Genomic DNA, 22,122 nt, shown 5'->3' on the forward strand with positions numbered 1-22,122 from the left:
AGTCTAATAAACTAACAACAATATAATTAAATTATATATGATGGAAGAAGAATAAAAACATGACAAAGGTAAAAGAAACACAAGAAAAGAATACAAAAAGAAAAAAAGATGGGCTGACCCTCTGTAGAAGAATCCAATTAGACAAGATACAAGAAAAATAGATATTGATATATCATAACATTCTCCAGTCTTCTATACACTTTTTATAGGCTCTAAAAGCAAAATAAAAAAGCATATCTTCACCTATAGCAACTCACAAATAACAATTTAGAAGATAACCTTTAAGTACACGCTGAAATGTATAAATTCTTACCAATTTTTTTTATATTTGAATTGAGAGAGTTCCAGAAGCTGGGTCCAGTACTTACAACTGTCCTAAAAGCAAAGCTTGTACGTAACTTTGGTAAGTGGAATGCAGAAGCATTTCGTGTATAATGGTTATGTATGTCACTATTTTTCATGAACATTGTAACCAGAGCTGGAATTATGTATGGAATTAGTGATATCAAGAATGGAATGAATAATATCAAAAATGGAATGAATGATATCAAGAATTTAGTGAAGGATATCAAGAATTTATAAATGATGAAAAATGCAATTAGTGATATCAAGAATGGAATCAAGGATTATTTGTTATTAGAACTTGATGAAATTTTAGCGTTTAGCTCGGTGAATTTCGCTCTACTGTCATCAACAGATGAATGGTAATGAAATCGATGCGACTTCGTAGCACCAACTGAAATATATGTGTTGTGGGCCTACTGACCTGAAAAGGGAATACTAAGGAATATTTTGCAGGGACTCGTAAAGAAAATATGTTATTAAATGAAATAATGCGAGCACAAACTTCTAACCGATTTTTTTTTTATTTTCTGACTTGGAAACTTAACATTATCTACATAAGCACTTTTTGTAACTATTATCACTTACCAGGATGGGTATATAACTAGACAATCGATGCGAGTGTGAATTTTTCGACATTACAACGTAAAAACTCTTCAGTTAAATAACATATTTTTATGATTTGATCAAGAACAAATGGAGCGTGAAGCGCGAGCTGTCATTTGGTGAGTTTAGACAGCAGGCTAGGTTTGGTGTTCAGATCTTTGAAATATGACAGATTAAGCACGTCATTTTAAAAAGCGAACAAATCATTATACAAACAAAAAATACAAATCAATTTATATAATTATTTCTAACGCGAAGCGCGGTTGAATGTTTTTCGAGGTTTAGACCTAAAATGGGACATTATATTTACTATATGTAATCATGAAAAGGATGGGTGTCTTGCTAAATAAATGATGAGAGTGAGACTAAGCGCGAGATGAATATTGCTGATTCTCTAATCTGAAAACTTAACATTTTAAGCACTTTTTTCAATAAAGAACGAGCTGTGCATTTCAATAAACAAAATAATGCGAGCGGGAAGCAAGGGTCAAAATTTACCATATACTAGTGGAGTACAGATGAATGGCCTTTGGGGCTCTTCCCCCCCCCAAAAAAAAAAAAAAAAAAAATTCACGACCAGGAAAATAAAAAGAGAAAAGGAAAGAGAGGGGTGAAATATAAAATTATTTTCTGAATAATATGTCAAAATCTAAAACAAAATTTGGATTTACTTATGTAATAAAAATGTCTTTGTTTTTCGCTCGCTCGCAACTTTTTATAAATTTTATTCGATTCGCCATACTTAGCCCCTCAAAATTTGTAGCTCATAACGCCACTGCGGTCGGTCTATACTGACCCGAAAGGGATCATGTTAAGGAGTAAAAGCAATGTAACACATGAAGAGGATATTGATACTATCGGTGATGCGAGCGCGAAATGCGAGTTGAGTTTTGGGGGCGATTTAGGCCTAGAAAACAAGGCTTTCTAAGCACCTTTTGTAATCATGAATCTCGAATCGCGAGCGAATTATTCTCTTGAGCAGATAATCCTTTCTGAAAAAAGACAATTTCATTATTATGGATTCATGAAAAATGTTATTATCTTAAATCTACACAGTAAAAAAATAGCACGTTGTTTAAGCCTGTACGTCACTCTAACAACAAGTTGTTTAAACTTTTTCGTAATCACTTCTTTAACAACTTGTTTTAAAAGTTTAAACAGTAGTTGTTAGGTGAAGGGCTTAAACAACGTGCTTAAAATTTTAAAATTTTACAGTGTAATAAGCCTTATGACATTCGTTTATATTTAGGCCTAAAAACTGGACATTTTAAGGACTTTTCTAATTATGAATAGGATGCATGGCTTAATCAGGGGCAGATCCAGCCTTCGCCAATAGGGGGGGGGCGGAATTTTTTTTCAGCCATATTTTCCCCGATCGGCCGCTCGAAGATGATTTTTGTTTGTTCCTTTGAAGGGGTAGTCCTAATAGTCACTTCTTAGCTTTATTCTTATAAATCAACATAAACAAATAGTATCATAGTCCTTATTCATATAATGCGAGCGCGAAGCGCGAGATAATTTATTATTTTTTTAAATGTATTTTGTCCTAAAATTTGAACATTCTGGGCAATATTTGTTATCCTGAAAAAGATGTGTATGCAACTTAATAATTACTACGTAACGCGAAGCGCGAGCAGAAATTTTAATTCGAACTGATCGAATAAGAACCTGTTAAGGACAGCTTACAGATAAGACGTTACATAATACATATTTCAACAATTTCAGCGCGAGCTGAACATTTTTGAAATTTCTACCTAAAGAATGGAAATTCTAAGCACTTTTTGTAACTTAAACAGGATAGCTATATATTTAAACACTGATGGTAGCGCGAGCGGAAAATTTCGAGATTTTGACATAAAAACGAGACTCTCTATTCATATTTTGTAAATCAAGAAAACGATGAGTAATTGGGGATCTTCCTTACAATAATAATTCGAGCCCAAAGCGCGAGCTGAAAATTTCTGACATTTGTACATAAAGAATGGACAATTTTAATCAATTTTTGTAATCGTGAACAGGATAGCTATATAACTAAACAATAATATTGACACTCTATTCATGTTTTGCAAATTGATTGATTGGTTTTTTTTTTACCTGATTGCTAAGAAAGCACGAATGCTTGTGTTATGTTCTTGTGTTGTGGTTCTTAAAGGGATACATAATAATGAGATAATAGCACAGCGATGTAGAGTAGTGTCTGCCATTTAATGTTACGCCATCTTGCTCTTTGTCGCGCATGCGTACAAGGCTGCACATGAAGCTTGCGTCGTTAGTCTTCAGTTCATACATCACATTCCTCCCCTTTTAATTGGGAGCATATCCTGCTTCATTTCAACTGGCTAATGTAATACATTCACTACCCATGTATAACACTAGATACAACAAGTAACACTGTATAACTTGTAACCAGATAACAGTAATACTAAACTAGGCACGCTAGGCTAAACTTCGCCATAGTACTTTGCTTACTCAACAATTAACCATAATCAATTAAACATACATGGCTATTTCAAACTAACCTCTGTGAATATACTTCATCCTAAATCTCACTTTATAAAGAAATAGCTACAGGTGGCATTTGACTTAATTGGGTTATCTGTTAATTGTTCACTAGCATAAACTGTGTGACTCTTATCATGAATCAGGATATAATAATAATGTAATCCTTAAGACTGTATCATATACTAAACCTTATCAATAAGTTTGCATAAATGTGTTTGCATCAATGAATAATATCTCGTGAATGACTCCAAATACAATGTTCACGACTCATAACGGCTAAAGTCTAAATCTCAGACTAGTTTACTATATACAATGCGAGTTATGTGCTTTTCATATTTCTCTAATAAACAAACTTTCAAGATTACAACACTTGTGATTGTCATTATTTTCCTCCATATCAAATTTAAAGGTAACACTTTTTCTCTACCTATAGAACTTCATTCTTCTCTCCACCCTCAATTTTTTTTTTTTTTAAATCATTCAACTATCAAATTGAATTACCAATTTATAACATACCTCTTTCCTTTTCTTTACAAATTAGTAATAATACCAACTAGAAGCCTTCTAACGTGGCTATAAGTGTTTCACCTAACTGTATATCCAACAACTATTTACAATCATGTTAACAGCTTTTATTTTTATTATATATTTTTTTTTTTTTTAGCTGCTATCGTGTACAGCTTTAATGATATACAATGAAATCTCTTAACTTTGAGGGTGTCTTTGACTTCCGGTTGGACATTCGTCTTTCTGACATGACTTTAGAATTTGGCATGTTTGGCATGACAGCTCCATCAGAATCACTTAGTGACTCTGTTTGGACCTGCTGTGACATGGCTGTAGTATCAGCGATACTCTGTTCAGTGTTTGAAATTAAGGATTCGCTAGTACTAGGTGCCATATTGGGATTTTCTGTTGTCTGGCTTGGATACTGCGTCTGTTGAATCAGAATCTCTGGTTGTAGATTGGTGTTCTGATCAGGCATTTCTTCCTTGTCATGATCATTTCCATGCGATAGAGTGTAAAGTCTAATGTGATCCACATGGCGACGTACCTCTCTACCATCCTGTAACTCTATCACGTACATGACTTCATTGAGTTTTTCGGTTACTATTCCTCTGAGCCAAGTTGGTCCGGCTGCAAAGTTCTTCACCAAGACAGTATCATTCAACTTGAACTGTCTCATCTTTGAGCGCTTGTCTGCCGCCTGTTTCATTGCAGATTGCTGCTTCTGAACCGACTTGTGCAGGTTCGGACGGACATGATCCATTCTACTTCTGATCCTCCTTTTGAACATTAGTTCACTTGGTGTTTTCATGGTAGTTCCTTGTGGAGTTATCCGATAGGTCATTAGGAATACTTGGATGCGCATCTCCAATGATGTTCCACTGGTTTTCTTAACTCCACTTTTCAAGGTTTGCACAGCCCTTTCCGCAAGGCCATTGCTGGAAGGGTGTTTTGGGGCTGTTTGCACATGTTCTACATTGTTGTTGAACAGGAAGTTCGAAAAGTCTTCAGAGACAAACTGGGTGCCGTTGTCACTTACGACTGTTTCTGGAATACCATACGTTGCAAACAGGCGTCGCATGGCAGTGACTGTAGCAGCTGCAGTGGCGTGTGCTACTCTAATAGCTTCAATCCACTTGGTGTATGCGTCAACAACAATCAGCACGTTCTGGTTATCGATGTAGGCGTAATCGATGTGGATCCTACTCCAGGGACGTTCTGGGAACTCCCATGGGTGGATAGGGGCAGGTGGTGGGCTTCGCTGGTGCTCCTGACAAGTTGTACAGGTCTTCACCTTCTCTTCCAACATTTTGTCGATGCCTGGCCACCATACAAAGGATCGTGCAAGTGCTTTCATCTTGACTATGCCTGGATGAGTCCCATGAAGTTCATCAAGGATCCTTTGTCTCATTTGCTTGTTGTCTGGAATGACCACTCTATGCCCCCATAATATGATGTCATCCTCAATCGAGAGTTCCTCCTTCTTCTGCGCAAAGGCTTTGAGCTCTGGTGGAACGCTCTTGGGGTTTGGCCATCCATTCATCACATAGGCTGTTACTCTTGCGAGAACAGGATCCCTTTTGGTGATTCTTCTGACTTCATCGGCTTCAACTGGCCTTGTGTCAATATCCAGCATATTGATTTGAACTGGAGGCTGCTCATCCAGTTCTGCAAGACTCTGATGCGACCACACTGTTTGATCATCTGCCAAGGGTAGGCGTGATAGGGCGTCTGCATTCTGGTGCTGTTTACCTTCCTTGTATATGATGTCATATTCGTAGGCTGAGAGGATCATGTGCCACCTGGCTAACCTTGCAGAGGCCATGGGGCTTGCAGGTTTGGTGTCACCGAATATGCCTAACAGCGGCTTGTGGTCTGTGACGATTGTAAATCGTCTTCCGTACAGGTACTTGTGAAATTTCTTTACACCGAAAATGACAGAGAGTCCTTCTTTTTCATATTGGGCGTAATTTGCTTCACTTCTGGTGAGCGTGCGTGATGCAAAAGAAATGGGCTGCTCTAGACCGTCTGTTCCTACATGGCTGAGGACTACACCTAGACCATAGGGGCTTGCATCACATTGCAACAACAAAGGCTTACTGGGGTCATAGTGTGTCAACACTGTGTCACTCTGAACCAGTTCCTTTGACTTCTGGAAGGCTCTTTCTTGGTCTCCTCCCCACTTCAGGTTTGGATCTGCTTTGTTCCGGTCTCCCGGCTTCTTTGGAACTGAAGCATACTCTGCCTTCAACAGTGTTATTAGTGGGGCAATCTCTTTGGTCAAATTTGGTATAAACTTCCGATAGTAGCCAAGAAGTCCTAGGTATGCCTGTAGTTGACTCTGGTTCTGTGGTCTTGGAGTCTTCTTTATGGCTTCTATCTTGTCTGGGAGTGGGCTAACTCCATGTTGATCCAGCTTGTGGCCAAGGAACTCCACCGAGTCCATCATGAACTCACACTTTTCCCTTTTCAGTCGAAGTCCATTACTCTCTAGGCAATGCAGTACAGCTTGCAAGTTGGCAATGTGTTCTTCATCTGTCTTCCCGCTAACTATAATATCATCTAGGTACGGGCGACACATTGGTATGTCAGCTAAGAGTGACTCCATTGCTCTTTGGAAGAGCGCAGGGGCTGTGGCTATACCAAAGGGTAACCTAGTGTACTGAAAAAGTCCTCTGTGTGTATTTACTGTGGTGTACTTCCTTGCTTGTTCATCAAGTTCTATCTGGTGGTATGCATGTGAAAGGTCAAGCTTGCTGAACTGTTGACCTCCACCTAAGTCCTGGAGCATATCCTGGAGCGAAGGAATTGGGTACCGTTCCACCCTTAGAACTTTATTTGCTGTCAACTTATAGTTGCCACAGATGCGGACTTTACCATTTGGTTTCTTCACCACTACGATAGGACATGCGTAATCAGCAAACTTCACCGGCTCAATCACGCCTTGGTCCTGTAGCTCATCAATGGCTTCGTCAATTTTCCGGCGCATTGCATATGGGACTGGTGCAGCTTTGTAGAACCTGGCTTTATCTCCATCATCTTGAGGATGCACCTTTGCCTGGTAGCCTTCAAGTTTACCAACTTTTGAACAGTCAAACACTTGCTTGTGCTTCACTAACATGTCTTGTAAGGTAGCTTGTATCTTATGCACGGTTTCTGGATTGTTGGAAACATGTGTTTGAAGGTTGAGGCGATTCTGTAGGAATCTGTAGATTCCTTCTGGTGCGGCTTGCATCCAGTCTCGGCCCAGTAACGCAACACCTTTCTCAACTACAAGAAGTGTCAACTTCTTTGGTGGTTGGCTGGCATCAAACTTGACTTCTACCATTGCCTCACCAATGATTGGTACTGATGACTCTGTGTATGTTTTCAAGGAAACATTTGCTTGCTTCACATCAGCTCGATGTCCCAGTTTATGAAAATCCTGCTGCGACATCATCGTCCAGGGGCTTCCTGTGTCTATTTCTAAGTTAACTTGGATCCCATTTAGGCTTAGGCTAGTCTGGAACGGTTCACTGTACTTTGCCATCTTGTTTACCATTCCACCCCTAAGGTGTCTGAGTTCTCCACTAGGCATGTTTTCTATCAGTTCTGCACCTTCCTCACCATTCAAGTGGTTTGCATATTTCTTTCTAGATCTGTATTGCTTGATCTTCTCACACTGGCTGCGGGTGTGACCCACTTGAGAACACTGATAGCATTTCTCATCCTTAAATCTACATGCTGACTGGCCATGATCACCTGAACCACATCTCCAACATCTTGAGGCAGGTTTTTCCTGTTTCTTTTGGCTTGGCTTTTCCTGCACTTCCTGCTTCTGTCTTTGATGTGTATTTTTACGCGATGAGGACATAAATGGTTTACGCTGGCTTCTGCCCTCCATCTTCTGAACTGTAGGTGACTCGGTCCCTTTACTCAATACCTTGAGCTTTTCAACATCTCTGTCTGCTACCTCCATAGCTGTGGCGGTCTGAAGTGCATGTTGTAAGGTTAGGGATGACTCACTTAACAGCTTGCGTTGAATTGCGATATCCCGGCAACCCACTACTAAGCGGTCCCTAATCATGTTATCTAATTCTTTGAAATTACAGCCTTCGCTTAATTGGCGCAAATTTGCTACAAATTGCGGTATGGACTCATCTTGCTTTTGCACACAAGTGTAAAACCTATAGCGCTGAACAATTTCGGTAGGCTTTGGTACGAAGTGTGACGTAAGCGTAGTTTTGCATACTGTGTATGTTTGATCTATTGGTTTACTCGGCTGCAAGAGAGCTCTGAGAATGTGATAGCTCTTGCTACCAAGATTGGTGAGAAATATCGCCCTTCTTTTCCCATCATCCTGTATATTGTTAGCATCAAACCATGCTTCTAGGAGTTCAAGCCATTCGTCAAAATTGTACCCATCACTCAGTTTGGGCACACTACCTATATGTTGGCTTGCCATAATTTTGTTTCCTATGTTGTACAAAATTCAGCTGTTAACTTGATTGTGACTACACAATAGGTAGCTGTAACACTAAGTATATCAAGACTTATTGATCATAAAATATGATTTTGATCTTGCAATTGCGCGTAAGCAAAGCTTATTTTCTTAGTACATAATGCCTATACAAAGCATTATTGTATACCTGAAACAAAGCTAGAACGACATATATAGTCCAACGATTGACAATACTATATCACTACACACAACTGGTATATGTGGGACTACTCCCGTGTCGTGGGGCTGCAGTTATTCAATTGCATAGCAAATATAGGCACTGGGTCCTGGTCCCAATTGCTAAGTCTTAGACTATAATCGATCAACACTTTGGGCCTAAGTTATAGTCCTACAACTGATTAGACCTTGTCCTGTTTTTTTTAAACCTGGACCTTCTTGTTGGTCCTAAATTTCATAGGCCTGGTCCTACTTGCATAGTCTTAGACCAGTTGACTGGACCAACTTGCTATATGACTACGGCATAAACTCAGCTTAAGTTTATAGTTATTTACTGTAGCATCAGATCTCAATTCAGTCTTGGACTTGGTCCTGTTGGTTCTAGACCTAGATCTATAATTGCTATTTTAATGACCTAAATCTAAATACTACCTAATTGAACCAGTGTAACAACTCACCAGGGCATGTACGGTACTTTGTTACATTAGACCAGATCTATGTTTCGACTAATTCTTTAGTTTAGTCCAACACGTTGCAAATACAACCATAATGTATTTTTTGGACCTGGACTAATTTGTCTTAATCTTACCTTTAGTCTTAGATTAAGCTTCAGTTCATAATAAATAAATGCTGTGTTTATTATTATTCATAATAAGTCCATCAAAAAGTCTTTAAAGTCTTTGATGTTTTGTTTCTGTTTCATACATTAATTATGCAGCTTGGCTTGAATTTGTATTGAGTCTTCTTGGCACGACAACTTTGTCCTGGCTTGCAGACTCAAAACTTGCTTGGCTGGACTTGACTAATGAATGCAACACCGTCTGGGCTGAACCTGGCAAAAGAGGTCTCGGCTGGGTCCTCGATCGGCTTGGTCCTTGGGCTCTGTTGCTTGCTGCTGGGCTGGGCTGCTTTGGAGACTTCGGGCTTGAAGTTGGCTCCAATTTGCTATGTCAATAGTCAAATGTAGTAGTTAACAAGTAACATCTAGGGCTAGGCATAATTTACAGCAATTGTCAACGTTATGCCTATGCTACATATGGGCTGTAGACACTACATAACTCGGTCTCAATATAGGCTGGCATGAGCGGTGTGAGGCTTCTGCAAAGCGTTCATTTCAACAAGCCACATTCATCCGTCATCCAAATTACGGCTAGGCTGCGATTGACCGATCACACTATGCTTGCTTGCACTGCAGATATCAATGACAATATCCGCGGCTAATTTCCAAAAGCTATCCGCAATGCATGTCACTTACTGGAAATCAAGTCCAATCTATACTCTCATGTTTATCCCTGCATCCTCGTCGCCAAATTGTTATGTTCTTGTGTTGTGGTTCTTAAAGGGATACATAATAATGAGATAATAGCACAGCGATGTAGAGTAGTGTCTGCCATTTAATGTTACGCCATCTTGCTCTTTGTCGCGCATGCGTACAAGGCTGCACATGAAGCTTGCGTCGTTAGTCTTCAGTTCATACATCACAGCTTGTAAGCAAGCAACCAGAGGACCGACGGATTAAGGTCCTCTCCGAAGGACCTGGTAATGAGGATTAATGCCTTACCGAAGGGCACTGGCGCACCAAGAGGGAATCGAACCCGGGTCTTCGGAATACGAATCACCCGCTCTACCGACTGAGCTATCGCGCCTCCTTAAATCATTAAATCATGAAAATGATTAGAAATAGGGGATCTCCCTACATTAATAATGCGAGCACAAAGCACGAGCAATTTTTTTTTGATATTGTGATCTGAAACTGGATAATGATATAAATAGAGAACAAGTTGCGTATCTAAATAAACATGCGCGCACGTGTTTCAGATTTAGACCATAGACCAAGCCCCCGAAGCTACCGCCATTTTGTTTAATCCATTAGAAGCTAAAATAAGCCCTCATTAATATTAATTTCGTACGATGCTCCCTCGTCGACTGTGGTTTTGTACGTGTATTAGACAATACGCACATCAGCGCAATGACAAAGGTCAACTTGGCAAATTAATTAATGTATTCATTTTGTTACGCGCTCGTGACGCGAAGGATTCAGCGAATCAAGCAAGCGCAAATCTGAGACGATACATTGCGCTCAATAAAGTATCGATATCACAATCGATATCACTTAAAAACAAAGCATTGTTTGTATTGTGTCGTATAGGCCTATAAAGGGAAGATGAAAAGAGTAGTCTTCAAGTCATGATTAGTTAAAGAGGTCTCAAGTGCTTTTGCCATCCCCAAATTGTCGCATGTTAAGATATACAGCAATCTTAGTTTTTAACAAATGTAAAGAATCAATATTAATTAATCAATATTAGGGGGGCCTACATTATACAAGCTCTGCTTTTCAGTTGGCCCTCCCTCCCTTTCAATCATTTATATTTCGATTTGATAATTGTCTATTGTAATTTTATAATGTTGTCAATTTTTGTATGTACTTCAATTGTGATTATATGTTACTTTGTCAATTGTATCATAATTGTAAATATGAAATTGAAAGTGGAAAATAAAATAATTGAATTGAATCTAGACTCTGAATAGCCGGCAGAGGCCGCCGAACGGATCAAAGGGGGCTGTTGCACTGACCCAAAAGTCTTGTTTTCTTTTTTTTTCTAGGGGGGGGGGGCGGGTGGGGGCAGAACATGGTTATTACAATTTGATGGTAATTTTCACTGGTTGAGTATGGTTACTGAAAAAAAATAACTGTCACCACTAATAGAGTACATTTCTTGTTACAAATTTCGAGAAGCAAAAAAAAAAATCTTTTGTTCAAGGTATAATACGTAAGGGGCCGGCCCCGGCCCTCAAGGATCCCCGTGCCTGTTTTCTTCATCTGGCGTCCGTTTCATAATGAATTACAGCTATTTAAACATCGCTGTTATTGTGATTACCGTGGTAACCTAGATTATGATTGTTTATAGCAGTTACCATCGTAGTTAACTACGATGGTAACGGCTATATATAACCAATCATAATTACCATACTTGTAACTCATGATGAAACGGGCCCCAGTTTATCATGTTTAATACGTTTCCTGTCCCCTCTATTCTCCAGCATTTCTTGCTCTGTTTTTCCATTTAATAATTTTCCCACTCACGTTATTTTGGTGCCGCCTTTCTCCTATATTTCCTTCTTCTTTTCCCACTTGTTATCTGTCTCTTGGTTACCATAATTCTCGTCTAATTTCTCTTCCACCCCTTTGTTCCTACTTCCCACCATTCGTGCTCTCTTACCCCCCCCCCCCTCTAAATTATCTCTTCATATGTGCCCCTCCATTTCTTTCTCATCTCTTTTCAACCCCCGGCCCTTCTCATCACTCTTTCTCTCTCTCGATCTCCATCTCATTTGAATTTTGCCAATTCCAAATCCCTTTCATTTTAGCTCTGTACAAATACTATATGAATACAAATGAAAGACATGAAGGCATTTTCTGGTTAGTTGTGAATTTTATTAATAGCCAGAAAAAAATATCACATTATCAGAGGATTTAGCCTTACTTTTTTTCTTAAGCGTATGTTAATACTTTGAATCGAACAAAAATGTTTTTTGTATGCAGGGGCAGCGATCCTGGGTGGCACAGTTCCCCCTACTTTTTGAAGCACTGAAAAGTGCCTTTAATTTTATGTAAGAAAAATGCCCCCTCACGAACGTGAACTGTGTCCCTTTAACCTGACGAGAACCTGTTTTAGGTGTTACCAAGTGCTCTTCCTTGTGTGCAAATTTTTACCAAAAAATGCCCCCCGAACGTGTTCTGTGCCCTTTCATCTGAGGGCCCGTTTTAAGTGTTAAAAAGTACCCCCTCGCCTTCTTGTAAGTGCCCTTTCTCGAATAACTGCCCCCTTTTACCCAAGAAAAGTGCTCCTAAAGAATGACGAGTGCCCTTTGAAACAAGAAAACAATAAGGAAATCCTTTGTGCATTAAGTTTAATAATTCATGTGAGTGGGGGTAGATAAGCAGTTTCGTACACTACAGATGGAGGGGGGGGGGGCTTGAAGGAATCTTGCCCCCCCCCCAAAAAAAAAGGGTGAAATATATCATTCTGAATATTTTGTCGAAATCTATCACAAAATTGGATTTTCTTTTTTAAAATGTCAAAATTTTGCTCTCTCGCAACTTCTTTAAAATTTCACATAATACAGCATTTTCCCTGTGCCCCCCCCCCCCACTTTCAACTTCACTTCGCCGCTCCTATTTGTATGTTTATAGCTTTTCCTTTTGCAACCAGTTTTAATGAAAATCGACAGGAAATTTCATACTTCATGAATTTGGGGTTGTGATGATAATTAAAAAAAAAAAAATTGGACTTGAAAAAAAAAAACCTTTTCCATCTTTATCAAGTGCTTCCTAAGCTAAGTCACTTTTCAATTTGTTGGGTTTCTTGAATGAAAACATCTGTTACACCAGTCCTGCAGATTGAAAAAAATAGAGAAATAAAATCAATGAATTTAAATTAAAATTGTCATGATTTGTAAAACATAAATGTTTTAAGAAAAGTAAGACTATACATACCGCCGATACCGGTATATAAATTTCTTCATCACATAACATAGGAAATCTTACTTCTACTAATTATAAACTTGTACATCTACAAAGCATATCACTTAAACCTGTTCTATGCAGTTTGCATACCACTCTCCATTATAACTACATGTACTCTATAAAAAAAAATGTCAGAGATTTCCCATAAATATGAATATATAAATTAACATATATAAATTATATATAATAGTCAGAATTAAAGATGATGTTTTGTTGCACAGAATATTTTGATCTGCGAATAAAAACGACACCTATCTATAACCTAAAAACAGAATTGAAATGTTTTCTTCAAAGGCAGGTCTATTTGTTGCCTAAAAATATTGTGAAAACCCCCCATTATTAAAAATAATCACTTATTAACTCACTCATATAACTGCTGTAGGTTGTATTTCTCTTTGTGGTCCTATCACTGTTCTATTAGGCCTACTTCACCAATTGTTTATCATCATCAATCACCTCCATGGAAGTTGTAGAGCTGCATCATCTTATTGGACAAAATGTAAAATAATAAGATTTAAAAAAAATTGTAAATCTACAAATATGAAATATGAATATCACACTAAAGAATGAATAAAATGAATTTTCTGAAATATAAAACATAAAAAATAAATATTGCTTTGTTTATAAACAAATAGGAAATAAAAAGGCCATTTAAATAATAGTAGATCAAGGACATGACCTTATTTTATAAATTTGCCCAAGGTACATAACTTTTGGCATTGGTTCTATTTTAGACTCGAGAGAGTCGAGAGCCTGTATATATAAGAAGTGTATATTCAGTATAGATCCTACCTCTTAGCAGTGGCTCAGGTTATTTTTATTTAATGTAAACATGGTTAACATTCATTTCAATGCATGTAATGTATCTGTAATTTTTATGGGTTAGTTTAACTTTTATACCTGGATGAGAATCTGCAAAATGATACATGCACTTATGATCATCATGTTTAACCATAGGTACTGGGTAGACCTCTACTGTTTTTCTTGTTCTTCAAACTCAACCTGTTTGTGAAAGAAAAGAGAGAACAATAAGTGTCAAGTGATCTCTTTCATGGCCGTATGTACACTGTTAAAAAAACCCTGATTTTACAGAAAAAAAGCAAGATTTTGCAGAAAGCAATAACAGAATCGTTCTGTAAATTCATAAAACAGGAAGTTTTCTACAGAACAGGTCTGTTTAAAAAGAGGAAAATGGTGTTTTATGTAAGGAAATTTGTAAGGTTCCATACACCAAATACCAATTTCCTGTAATTTTACATGATATAATGTAAGATTATGCAATCTGGTAAAATTACAGGTGTTCTCGAGACTCTGCTGCAGGAACTTCTTTTATTTTAAGAATAAATTTTCTAACAGTGTAGGGGGAGGGGTTTGGGTGGGAGCTGAAATGTGAAAACCTTCATAAAAAAAAAGAATTGCGTGAAATCCTTCAATTCTACTTTAGAAAATGCAAAAAACAGCCCTAGGCAATATTGGTAGGTTCGGGCCCTCACTTTCTGAATGTCAGGTTTCTCTAATTTTTTTCACATGTCTGCCCCCCCCCAAAAAAAAAAAAAAAAATCTGCATCTTTTTATTCTGAATCTTACTTAGTTCATTTGATTTTAGCAACATAATTTCATAATCTCATGCACTAGGTCTAGATCTATTTGTAAGGAAGTATAGATCCATCTAGTCCAACCAGAATCAGTGCTGCGTGACAGCATTCATGTAGGCCCTATCTAAATAAGGTCTAGATCTAGACTATCGATAGACTCTCGATCTAGATCTAGACCTAGATCAATGTAAAGCTAACCCTTCGGTGACTTTACCTAGATGTATATCGATTTAGAAATTTTTGATGTCTGACTTTTATTCCTGGCTAAACCTTCATTGCCATTATTGACCGAGAGTAGATCTATCATCTAGATCTAGTCCTTGGTCCACCGACAGTCTAACCCAGGGAGCTCCCGCTGCGCGGGCGGGAGCTCCCTGGGTTACCGACAGTCATACTCATGTAAATGTAGTCGTTTAGGCCCAGACCTACATCTAGGCCTAAAATTAGAGACCTAGATCCTAAGCCCTGGGGGTACGTGTCGAGGGTTGGGAAAGTATAACTAAGTTAGATGACTAGATTTGAATTAGGTAGGCCCAGATAGATCTACGTACAAGCATCGATGGATAAAAGTAAAGTAACATAAACTGATAAAGTAAAATAAAGAAGAAAGACTAGGCTCTGTTAACCAGAAATTAGATCTTGATCTATTGATAATAAGAGTGAGACAAACATGCAGAGCAGCATGTTATTTCTAATACCGAGTCTAACTATATAAATAACAATAAGAATTAAAATGGGTGGGGGCTAAATGCAGAAGAAGCCTGAAGTTATGCAAAATAAATTTGATATAGAAACTGACGAGAATCTAGTGAGGATTGAAACAATGATGACAGGCATATCTTCTTCCACACTCCGCTTCACAGTATTCCTGACTGAGTCTCGATCTACTGAAGATAGATGCAGATCTCCCTCTAGATCTAACGTTATACAGTGTACAAAAATAAGCTTCATTCTTCTTGTTTTAATCAATCGTGGGCTCCCGGCCCGATTTTCTCTCGATGCCCAGCCGGCTAGCTAGGAGCCCGTACAAAATACATGTGGTTGACACAGCGGCATAACCACTGAAAAGCAACATACAGGCTGCACTGGGCCGGGCGACGATGACAATCTAACTTCAATTTCAAAGACCAAATTCTGCTTTTCTTTAACAGAAGAATGATAACAAACTCTCTAATTAGTTACAGAAATAACCTAAGATCACAAAATACAGTGTGAAATGTGTAAATAGTCCACAGAATTAATGTGGTTATATCAATTTATACGTACTCACCGGAGTGTTTGTAGGTCCATTTTTGTGTGGAAAGAAAAGTTTCATAATGAATAAATTAGATGACGTAATGAGGTCAAATGAATAATTAATTCTGTAACACGATACCACTAGTATCGATGACAAAGAATCGGGGAAATCGCGTATTAATGACGCTCTTAGCCAATGAAAAGGCCGGATTATGAATATCTTCATGCTCATGAATGTCAATGAGGGCTTATTTTTGTCTTCAAATGATCGCGGTAGGCGGAGCCTAATCTCATTTGTTTTGTGCTGAACGCGCACGCAGCTTTCGGTCTAGTAATATATTATAAGGTCTTTGCCATAGACTAATAAATACGTATAGACGGAAAGGTAGCACCCGCGGAAAAGCCTCATTTAAATAACATTTGCATATAACGTACAGATACTCCATAGAAGCTCCATGGTGATAAGCGTATTTTTTACCACTTTCGGCCACACCTCCTGGGAGACATTTGAACCGAATCCTAAGCCCCCATTTGCATATTGCTAATGAATCATTTATTTTTTCTTTGCGTACTCGCAAGATACTGTGATTTGATTGGACATTACCTCATGAATAATATATTTTTCTATTGAAATTCGTACGTCATAATTTGACCCCTATCTAAAAGGTGACGTCACCCGCACAGAAGAAGGTTATGTCCTTGAAAGATTTTCGGTGAGTACTGTCAGATTAACGCTGAATTTTAATTCATTTTACAAAAATAAATCAAAAGATCTTATGTTATATGGGATCTTTAGAAGTCTGGGTATAACATGAATTAATTTTTGTTTATAAAAAGTGAACAATTAGGAAGCAAACGACTTGCAAAAACTCAAAACTATTTCCATCGTCGTGAGCTAAATATGGCGGCTATATTACATGTAAATCTCCATCTGCTACCATTTCAGACCTCGTATATTCAATTCACGCCAGACTTTTGGGCGAGAGTTTCTCTGAAATTTCGATTCCTACCGAAGATCTCGGCAGGCATGAAAAGAACTAGAAATAGAATCTAGATAACGTTTAGGCTAGACATATTGAATTTAGAAAGACATTCACTCCATTAACCCGTTCCCTTTGAATTCACATATCAAGACAATAGGACCATAGCCTCGGCTCTAGTAGATCTAGACTAGAGTCTAGTCCTCGATCATTTTGTAAAAAGATGTTTTTCCCAAACTTCTTTCTACTATTACTTGATCTAGGGCCTTTTTTAGGGGCCTAACTTTTTTGTTAGTGCTAGGGCTAGGCTAGTTCTTATGTTTTCTTTTATTTTTTTAAACTTGAAAGTTGGGCCTACCGCCTAGATCTAGACCTAGTCTAAGTTAATCTAACTTAGATGTAGGGCCTACCCCGGGGTCTGAACGTCGCCACTTCGGACAGCCTCAGACTCGGCAACGTAGATCTAGAGGAGAGGGGAGTAGAGATCTAGTCTAAGTTGGGCCTAATTCATCGGTAGATCTGATTACAGGTCTTGGCTAAAGCTAAAAGAAAACATGTCTACCTCCTATCCTATCTAGCTTATATAGGTCTATAGACCAGGCTAGACTAGACTTGGATCTAGGCCTACAACAAAGTCAAAGCGACCTGTAGAATCTAGGACCCTAGGCCTATTTCAGTCAGGGACAGGGTCTTAAGTTAAGGCCAAAGGGTTTATTTAATTTTGGAGGTTAGCTTTTGCTTGGCCTAACGTGCAGATTTTCCATCGGAGCACTTGTCATCAGAGCAAATGTCATGAAACTATTTAAAAAACCCTGTGTCAAGACAGCTTTAGTCTAGATCTAACACTTATATGATTCAATAACATTGAAAGTTCGCAGAATGGTAGGTTTAACAAATATGAAATTTAGATCTACTTTTGATGTAGATCTAGATCTACTATTCTACTTACATTTAGTTCCAGATCTATGTACGTCAGAGTCTATGACTAGATCTAGATATATACGCTATAGTCCAAGTGTTATGTGTTTTTTTTACAATAGCTTGTATTGCTAACATTTCTGTCTGTGTGTATTGTTTTAATCAACAGACATAGAACATGATGCTGCTTCACATCCTCATTTAAAGACTCAAGAATTACAAGACCAAATTAAGCTGCAGGACCCTCCTGATTCAAAAAGGTAAAAAAAACCACAATAATCATCCTATATATCAAACTGAATGACTTCATGTATTTACATACCAAATGACTTTATCCAAGAATGATCGAGTCCAGATGTCGATGATTTCATAATCCTACAATGGTTATATTAAAATCCATTTCAAATGTCAATACCCATGGCCATGTTCAATAATTTACAAGATAATTGTTTAGTAAACTCTTTTTAGTGTCAATACACAAATTAATTTCTTTGAAATTTGGCTAACTCATAGATTTTGACATCATTGGCATCTGGAGTCATTAATTTTAGCCATGCCTTATTTCGGTGCAAATCAAAATCTACATCTCTGCAAAGAATACATACTGACTATCCAAACATGAATATGATATCAAATTATTTGGGAGAATCAGAATATACTCTTTCTAGTGGTATATAATTCTAGGTTTAAGAAATATTTTTACCTTAAATTGGGGTTTTGTGAGGTGTCCCTTTTTTTTTGGGGGGGGGGGCTCGCACGGTAGACCAAGATCTAAGTTTCATTGACTAAATGAAAATGAAATCAGCTCAGAGACTAGGCTGGAGTCGTTTTGACAGGCTCCATTTTCATTTTCACGGGACAATATCACCTACCGGTAGATCTAGCTTGTCAAAATTAAATAAGAAAATCAGAATAGGCTAAGCAAGTGGAAAGTCATTTGTAATCAATTTATTGAATTCTTCAATCAACACCAGATATTGTAAAGGCGACTCATTCGGCTTGTGATTTCATTAAGCTTTTATATATTTGTTTTATTTCTATTTATTTTGATGATGGCTTGATTGAATTGCTAACATTTCTGTCTTTTTGTGTGTTTTTTTTTTCAACAGACATGGAACATGACTCTGCTTCACATCCTTTGTTTTAGAGACTCAAGAAATACAAGACCAAATTAAGGGTTTGTTTTTTTAATTCCAACAATAATTTTCTGGTGGAAGAATTAGGGAATAATGCATTGACAATATGCCAAACATCCTATATCAAACTGAATTACTGCATGTATTTACAATAGAGTATTGTAACCGCTTCCCCCCTCACCACTGACCAAACAAAACCCACAAACAATTTAAGAGGGATAGGGTTACTTTAGGGGTAATTATCCTTGCTGATCGTAGCAGTAGTTTTTACAAATATGGATGTAGATAATGATGATGTTTATAAATGATAATAATACTTCGAATAATAAATTTATTACAATGACATAACAGGAATGATGAATAAATATGATAATTCAGCACTATAATATGTACATGAAATTGTGTAACAATTTTGACAATGAAGAATTTTTAACAAAAATTATGAATGAATTCGGGGGGATGTGACATCGCATCTGTGTTTGTGAAAAGACTGAGGACAGTAGTCTCTTTCACAATATTTCATATTAAGAAGATGGGAATGAGCTCTGATCAAAATTTTATCTTTAAACTCAAGAGGAAAACAATTGTTACCTGATTTATGTATTTGGAATAAATGAATTAAAATAATAATTTTGTCTTTGTCACTAAATTAACAAGTCGTCTATGATTCTTTTTAGCCGAGAGTTTAGGTGAATCAAGTTATTTGAGGAGAGACTGGAAGTACTACTAGTAGAATTAATGGACGAGCAAAAGTGAACAAGCAGCATAAAGTTAAAGTTAAGAGTAATGAGACCTACATTGTGCAGCCATGGATCTAGGTTGGAGGGGGTGGTAGTTGCGGGTTTTCCCTGTAAAAATCACCCCCCCCCCCCCCCCATTAAAAACATAAAACATAACAAATATATAAAGATATAAAAATGAATAAATTTGAAAATAAAATAAATAATAATCCTTTTGAAAACCAGGATCTTAAAGGGGGAGGGCAAAAGCCCCACCCCCCCTTAAAGAATTTTGATCCATGGCTGTTATGTAGATGTGACAGAGAATTTCTAAAAATATATTTTTTTTTAATGGGAAAGATACATGGGTGATTTCAAGTTTGCTGTTGACCCTTTTTAATGAATTGCAAGAAGAGATGAGAGGTGGAAAATATAAGAGAAAGAGTTGTGTGTGTGGTTGAATAATAACAGTGCGATATGGCAAAGAGAGAGCTGAAGAGAGATTAAAAGAATAGATAATGTATAATAATAATGTGAAGGGGCATAGGCCAGGGTGCACAAGAGAGTGGACAAAGCCAATTGACAAATTACCAACAGGGAGCAACCATAAAGGGCCATTTTATTCTTGATTTATTTTGAGAGGAGGCTGGAATAAATGAGGGAGAAACAATTCATAAAGAGTGGGGGGGGGGGCAAAGCCGACCGGTGCGCCCCCCCCCCCCCCCCTTGAGAGGCTCAATTAAAAATTGTAATGTAAAATGCTGTTAAAACAGAAGTGTGTCCCCCTTTTGAAAGTGAAGACCCCCCCCCCCCTTTTTTTTTTTTGCTCGTCAAATTTTTCCTTGGGAAAATGTGCCCCCCCCCCCTTTGGAAAAATCCTAGATCCACCCTGTCTGAAATTGATGAGGTTTGGTAATAACATGTCACTTATCTGTACTCTTAAAGGAGAATGAAACCCTTGGAGCAAGTTAGCTTTTGTGAAAGCAGAAAAATCAAAGAATAAGATCAACAAAAGTTTGAGTAAAATAGGACTAGCAATAGAAGAATTATGAGCATTTGAATGTAGAGATCACTAATGCTATGGAGATCCTCCCATTGGCAATGCGACCAAGATCTATGATGTCACAGATGAACAACTTTCCCCTTTTGGACACTGAAAATATACCCCAAAACATCTTTTTTTGCTCATTCTAATCATATGACAAACGATTCATCAATTATATAATGTTGTGAAACCTCTGTACTTGTCCTCTCATAAAGAGAACACCTCACCTTGTGATAGACTCTATAAAAGTGAGAATATAGGTGAAATAAGTACTAAAGTAATGAGGGAGTTGTACGTGTGTGACATCACAGATCTTGGTCGCATTGCCAATGGTAGGATCTACATGGCATTACTGATCTCAATATTCAAATGCTCATAACTTTCTTATTATTCATTCAATCTTCCTCAAACTTTCAACAATATGTTTATTTGATTTTTCTCTTTGATATGGATTCAGCTGGTTTCAAGGGTTTCATTCTCCTTTAAAGAGTGAACACAAAGAAATTAGATTACCCACCCCCTGCAAAATAGAATTAAAAGATCATTATCAATATAATTGGAAAGGCTAGCTTGGCGTAAAAAACAACACTATTACAGAAAATTGATAGGTTCTAATTACACTGCGATGTGAAACATGCATCTAGTGATTCTGATCTGGAGAACAGCAGATCGAGAAAGGTCGTAATTTTTTTTAAAATGAAAGAACCAAATTACAAAACCAGTATTAAAGTGAAATGTTCAAACTATAATACATCATTATTTATATTGGCGTATTGTTAACTTATTGTGAAATAAACTAGTTCGTAAATCCCGGTCGTAAATATCTTCCCCTTTCATTTTATACACCGATGTTAAAGAGAAGATAAAAAATCGGCCGATTCATCCCCCCCCCCCATCTTTATGAGGCGCCGAATGTACCAATATTATATAGAACAATTATTTGTTATATAATCATTATTTATTAAATAATAACTATTATTTATATATAATTTACATTTTATTTGTAAATAACTACTATTATATAAAATATCATTTCTAATTATTTATATATAATTCCAAGTAATACTTCATTATTTGTAAATAATAATAGTTCGACATTCCATTATTTATAAATAATGATTATTTGTTTTTCATTATTTATAAATAATGATTATTTGTTTTTCATTATTTATAAATAATGATTATTTGTTTTTCATTATTTACAAATAATGATTATTTGTTTTTCATTATTTATAAATAATGATTATTTGTTTTTCATTATTTATAAATAATGATTATTTGTTTTTCATTATTTACAAATAATGATTATTTGTTTTTCATTATTTATAAATAATGATTATTTGTTTTTCAT

The 22,122-nt window shown here is 37.1% G+C and overlaps 1 protein-coding gene and 2 long non-coding RNA genes across 3 annotated transcripts; 1 reads left to right on the top strand and 2 right to left on the bottom strand.

Moving 5' to 3' along the window:
• Positions 1-4,132: 4,132 nt before the first annotated feature.
• Positions 4,133-8,023, bottom strand: LOC135157084 (uncharacterized protein K02A2.6-like). Its single transcript, XM_064111580.1, has one exon. It carries the CDS (start codon positions 8,021-8,023, stop codon positions 4,133-4,135), a length of 3,891 nt encoding a protein of 1,296 aa, XP_063967650.1.
• A 4,011-nt stretch (positions 8,024-12,034) lies between these two features.
• LOC135156976 (uncharacterized) lies at positions 12,035-16,311 on the bottom strand. Its single transcript, XR_010296043.1, has 4 exons — positions 16,008-16,311; positions 14,043-14,144; positions 13,508-13,626; positions 12,035-13,009 (listed from the first exon to the last, which is right to left on the bottom strand). It is a non-coding gene; the product is annotated as an uncharacterized LOC135156976 (long non-coding RNA).
• Positions 16,312-16,332: 21 nt separating this feature from the next.
• LOC135156977 (uncharacterized) lies at positions 16,333-19,398 on the top strand. Its single transcript, XR_010296044.1, has 3 exons — positions 16,333-16,686; positions 18,041-18,131; positions 18,981-19,398. It is a non-coding gene; the product is annotated as an uncharacterized LOC135156977 (long non-coding RNA).
• The last annotated feature ends 2,724 nt before the right edge of the window (positions 19,399-22,122 follow it).

Source organism: Lytechinus pictus, chromosome 16 (genome assembly GCF_037042905.1).
Source record: "Lytechinus pictus isolate F3 Inbred chromosome 16, Lp3.0, whole genome shotgun sequence".
In the NCBI taxonomy this organism is placed as follows: Eukaryota; Metazoa; Echinodermata; class Echinoidea; order Temnopleuroida; family Toxopneustidae; genus Lytechinus; species Lytechinus pictus.

Excerpts from the sequence above, each read along its gene's own strand:
- LOC135157084 (XM_064111580.1), bottom strand. The coding sequence starts at position 8,023 with ATGATTAGGGACCGCTTAGTAGTGGGTTGCCGGGATATCGCAATTCAA.